Source organism: Gekko japonicus, unplaced genomic scaffold (genome assembly GCF_001447785.1).
Source record: "Gekko japonicus isolate JY-2015 unplaced genomic scaffold, Gekko_japonicus_V1.1 scaffold450, whole genome shotgun sequence".
NCBI lineage: Eukaryota > Metazoa > Chordata > Lepidosauria > Squamata > Gekkonidae > Gekko > Gekko japonicus.
Window position 1 is genome coordinate 1,111,286 of NW_015165843.1, and position 5,353 is coordinate 1,116,638.

Sequence of the window (5,353 nt, forward strand, 5' to 3'; positions counted from 1 at the left end):
TGATAGCTGACACCCCTTGCTCTGAATTATTGCATCAAAATGTCTGTGCTGTTGCAATCTTGAGGATGCTGTTCAGGTGTGTATCTGTAAGCTGCAAACCTACGATGACGCAGCAGCAGCAGAACTGGAAGAAGCAGCAGAAGACAGCCAGTTGCACTGAGGGCCTGATAGAAGCCCTCCAGGGGCCTGATCCAGCCCCCGGGTCACATGTTTGACATCCCTGGCTTAGAGGGAACATTGCTTCCATGTTTATCTTTTTTCATAAAGTCAAGTTTCTAGTTCCATGTGTCGATGCGTTTGAAAGTGCACAGAATCTCAGCACCCAAGAGGCAAAACGGAGTACTGCCGGCTGATTTCCAAGCATGAGGCTTTCAGCGATGTTGGGCTTCCCGTAACTAGCAAACGAGAAGTATACAACATGGAAGACGACTTGCTTAATCAGCAAAGGTCCCCGGTCTTTCTGATCGTGTGGGCCCAAACGGTTACAGTAGGAGGCGGAGCGAATCACAAAAGGCCGGGGACCTAGAGTTACGCATAGCTCTAATAGTCTTCAACATTTCAGGTAGAAGATCTGTTTAACAGGATGCCTCTTTAAATATACTTTTCCCCCTTCAGTACACACAGTGAAGGTCCTTGTACTGTGGGAGGGCAGCTGTCGCGAAAGCGACAGTTTTAATGATCTGCACAGCCAATCAGAAGCCGTGCTGTATAAAAGCGTAATGTGGCCCCACCTGCTTTCTAAAACCACTTGGTGGGCGCCACGTTGGGGACCCCTGCTCTACGGGATCCAAAATCCAGCTTTTCTTGATGCAAAATGGCAAGGTGCTCGGGAGAACAGGATCGTCTTCACTCAGACTTTAAAAATACACGTGGGCAAATTGCTGTTGGAAAGGGGGACATTAACGTCCAGGCTGATATGGGAGCAGTGTTCCCTCTAAGCTAAGTTAGTGTGAGCTAGCTCACAGCTTTTTAGCTTCCAGCTCACGCATTGCTGTCTTAGCTCAGGAAGGATAGCCCCAGAGCAAACTAATTTATGCAGGAGCCAAGTGCTCGCTCACAACTTCAATGCCAGTCGCTCACAAAGTAGGATTTTTGCTCAAAAGACTCCACGGCTTAGAGGGAGCATTGCTTGGGACCCAGGCTGCTTTGGGCTTCGAAGGTAGGCACCAGAGTTTTGAATTGTGCTTTGAAATCAGTCAGCAGCCCGTGAAGTTCTTTTAAGACTGTCTGGCTCCATCCTTTTGACAGTGGTCCTTTGCAAAGTCTAGTGAGCTTTTTAAAATGTCAGTGAAAGCGGTGATGTTGGCAGGCTTTGAGAAAGTTCCTTGGATGCTTGTCAAATGTCAGTTGTCTAAACCTGGGATGTCAAACATGCGGCCTGGGGGCCAGATCAGGCCCCGGAGGGCTTCTATCAGGCCCAGAGTGGAAAAGTTTATATCTCCGCTACCTGGCATTACCTTTAATGGTGCACATGGCCCAGCCCAACAAGGTCTCATTTATGTCAGATCCGGCCCTCATGGCAAATGAGTTTGACACCCTTGGTCTAAACCATTTCGGAAGATATCAGTCCTAGCTCTTACCTCCCTTTAACCATCCTGATGGCCAAGTTCTTCTCCCATTAAGAGAGCCAGTTTGGTGCAGTGGTTAAGAGCACAGACTCTAATCTGGGAGAACCGGGTTTGATTCCCCACTCCTCCCCATGCAGCTGCTGGTGTGACCTTGGGCCAGTCAGAAGTTCTCTCAGAGCTGTTCACCTACCTCACAGAGGAGGGGAAGGGAAAGGAGATTGTAAGACTCCGACTGAAGTGCGGGGTATCAACCCAATCTCTTCTCTTCTTCTCCTCTTAAACTGACCTTGCAGAACTTGCACTGTTGGTTAACATTCCAGTGCCACTGCTTTCACCCCAAGCAGTTTACGGCGGCACGCATCAACATTCCATGACATCAGAGCAGCTCAGCCAATGGTGATTTGGGGGCGAGGACAACCAGTTTTTTGCTTTTGTCTGACTGTGTGCATCTTCCTCTCCCCAACCACAGAGGTTATACGAACGAGACTTCGGGAGGAAGGCACCAAATACAAGACATTTGTTCAGACGGCACGATTGGTCGCCCGGGAGGAGGGCTACCTAGCCTTCTACAGAGGACTCTTTGCTCAGCTCATGAGGCAGATCCCCAACACGGCTATCGTCTTGTCGACTTACGAGTTGATAGTGTACCTCTTAGAAGACCGCTTTAAATAGCAGACCAGAACACCATGAATTGCTTCAATGGACTCTATGGGCCAGTTTTCTCCCTGAAACAAAGACCCCTTTTTTCACTGTTGGTGCAGACTGGGAAACAGTCTGGAATCTGCTGAACATGTTGCTTTATTTTAAGAAAAGCAAACTTTATTTCCCTTTTCCTTTTGGGTACCTGTTCTCCGAAAGGTTTTGTCTTTAATTCATGTTTGTCGTTAATTATAACTTTTTTTTTAACTTAAAGAAACGAGGTTCGGAACTTAACGATGACTAAATTAAATCACACTATTTAATTTATGTACAGGTTGGGTCGGCGGTGTTTTTAAAATTTTCTCCCCACCCCCTTTATTGTTCCTCTGAGAAGTAAAGCAGCGACCAGTGGGTAAGAGAGCCGGTGTGGTGGATAGTGTTGGACCAGGAGACCCAGGTTCAAATCCCCAATTCTAGCATGAAAGGTCGCCGGGTGACCTTGGGCAAGTCACAATATGTCTGCCGGTCCTACCTCGCAGGGTGGTGGTTGTGAGAAAAGGGGGGGAGAGAACCATGTTCTAAGCTGCTTTGAATCTGATGGCTAGAAAAGTGCGATATAAATAAATAAAAGCAAACGTAAGCCCTGCTTCAGAGAAAGAAGAGATTGTCTGGCAGACCCCAGAGTAGGGAAGGTGGCTTTTCGGTAGGGTTCTACCTGCCATATGATGGTACAGAATTCCAGGTTCTGAAAACCTTGAGTTTTTTGTCTCCTCAAAGTCAAGTTTCTAGTCCTGATTGAAAAATACAGGCTTTATGGTATGTAGGTAGCAAATGGATTTCACGTGGTGCTAGCCCCTAGCTATGACAAGGTTGTCGAATCCCTTTTAAAACTGGGTGAAGGATAATGCCCAAGAAGAAGAGGTGGTTTTTATACCCTGCTTTCCTCTACTTTAAAGAGTCACAAAGTGGCATACAATTGCCTTGCCTTCCCCTCCCCACAACAGACACCCTGTGAGGCAGGTGGGGCGGAGAGAGCTCTTTCCAGAACTGCTCTTTCAAGGACAGCTCTTGTCAGAACTATGGCTTGCCCAAGGTCATCCAGCAGCTGTGTGTGGAGGAGTGGGGAATCAAACCCGGTTCTCCCAGATTAGAGTTCGCGCACTTAACCACTAGACCAAACTGGCTCTCAAAGAGAGTTCAGAGAGAAGAGTGACTGGCCCACGGTCACCCCGCAGACCTCATTTGCAGGAGCGGGGAATCCAGCCCAGCTCTCCAGATTAGAGTCAGCCGCTCTTCACCACTACATCACACTGGCTCCTGATCACCAATTAGAACCTCCATGTGCAGAGGCAGTCTATCTCTGCCGCTTGCTGCAGGGGAAGGCCACTTGCCTTATCCTCAACTTGGGAGCTTCCAAGAAGAATCTGATTGGCCACTGTGAGGTGGGAGACGGCCTGTGGAAATGCTTCCCCTTGACAAACACCCCCGTGCCAAAGGGCAGGCTGACCTACAGCACACCGAGGTTAGCTGGCTTCCGTGGCTTGCCAGTTCCGTGTGGGTGAGGAGTTCTTAATGGGAGAACTGCATTCAGCCATGTAGGGTTAACCTATCAGTAGCGCCCACATTCTGCTGTGGAAGAGGCAAATGACCCAGTGCCTCTGAGAAAGTACAGAGTATTTTCCTTCACCACCCCACCCTCATGGGGTGAGGAGTTCTTAATGGGAGAACTGCATTCGGCCATGTAGGGTTAACCTATCAGTAGCACCCACATTCCGCTGTGGAAGAGGCAAATGACCCAGTGCCTCTGAGAAAGTACAGAGTATTTTCCTTCACCACCCCACCCTCATGGTTAGTGTTCCCTCTAAGCTGAGTTCGTGTGAGCTAGCTCAGTTTTTTAGCCTACGGCTCACACATTTTTGTCTTAGCTCAGGGAGGATGGCTCCAGAGCAAACTGATTTATGCAGCAGCCAAATCGCTCGCTCAGAACTTTGATGCCCGTAGCTCACAAAGTAGCATTTTTGCTCACAAGACTCCACAGCTTAGAGGGAATATTGCTCATGGGTATTTACGCTTTCAGCCTCGGGGTGGGGGGGAAGGGCTCCCAGCATACCTCTTATTTATTTTTGGTGAAGTGGTTAAGTGTGCAGACTCTAATCTGGGAGAACAGGGTTTGATTCCCCACTCCTCCACTTGCACCTGCTGGATGACCTTGGGCAAGCCATAGTTCTGTCACAGCTGTTCTTGAAAAAGCACAGTTTCTGTCAGAGCTCTGTCAGCCCTACCTACCTCACAGGGTGTCTGTTGTGGGGAGGGGAAGAGAAAGGAGTCTGTAAGCCACCCTGAGACTCCTTTGGGTAGTGAAGGGCAGGGTATAAATGCAATCTGTTCTTCTTCTTTCTCCCCAGTGGCCACCCAAATTAGCTTCCATTGTTCTGCTTTCCTCTCTCTAATCTGGGAGAACTGGGTTTGAGTCCCCACTCCTCTGCATGCAGCTGCTGGTGTGACCTTGGGCCAGTCACAAGTTCTCTCAAGAGCAGTCCTTGAGAGAGCTCTCTCAGCCACACCTACCTCACAGGCAATGCTCCCTCTAAGCTGCGGAGTCTTGTGAGCAAAAATTCTGCTTTGTGAGCAATTTGGCCCCTGCATAAATTAGTTTGCTCTGGAGCCCTCCTTCCTGAGCCAAGACAAAAATGTGTGAGCTGGAGGCTAAAAAACTGTGAGCTAGCTCACACTAACTCATCTTAGAGGGAACACTGCTCACAGGGTGTCTGTTGTGGGGAGGGGGAGGGAGACTGTAAACCACTCTGAGAACCCTTCGTGTAATGCATGGTGGGGTATACATCCAATCTTCTCCTTTATCCTCACAACCACCCTGTGAGGTAAGGTGGGCTGAGCATGAGTGACTAGCCCAAGGTCCACTCAGTCATACCTGGGTCTCCCAAATGCGGTCTGATGCTCTAACCACTAGACCACACTGGCCCCCACAAATAACTACAAGGCAGGTTTGACTGCAGGAAAGTTAATAGGCGGGGAATCTCTGTGGGTGCTGTAGCAATTAATGTACCCCTGCCTGGCTTCCAGTTCTGTATCACAATCTCCCGGCAAGCTCTGATACTTGAGGAAGAGAGACTGTGCTTTCTAAGACA

General features: G+C 49.0%; 1 protein-coding gene across 1 annotated transcript in view; it reads left to right on the forward strand.

Moving 5' to 3' along the window:
• Positions 1-2,303, forward strand: part of SLC25A33 (solute carrier family 25 (pyrimidine nucleotide carrier), member 33) — a 24,087-nt gene extending 21,784 nt beyond the window's left edge. Inside the window, exon 8 of the mRNA XM_015411032.1 lies at positions 2,038-2,303. Within this exon, the coding sequence (XP_015266518.1) occupies positions 2,038-2,240 (203 nt within the window). The 3' untranslated portion in view covers positions 2,241-2,303. The remainder of the gene's footprint in view (positions 1-2,037) is intronic.
• Positions 2,304-5,353: the final 3,050 nt, after the last annotated feature.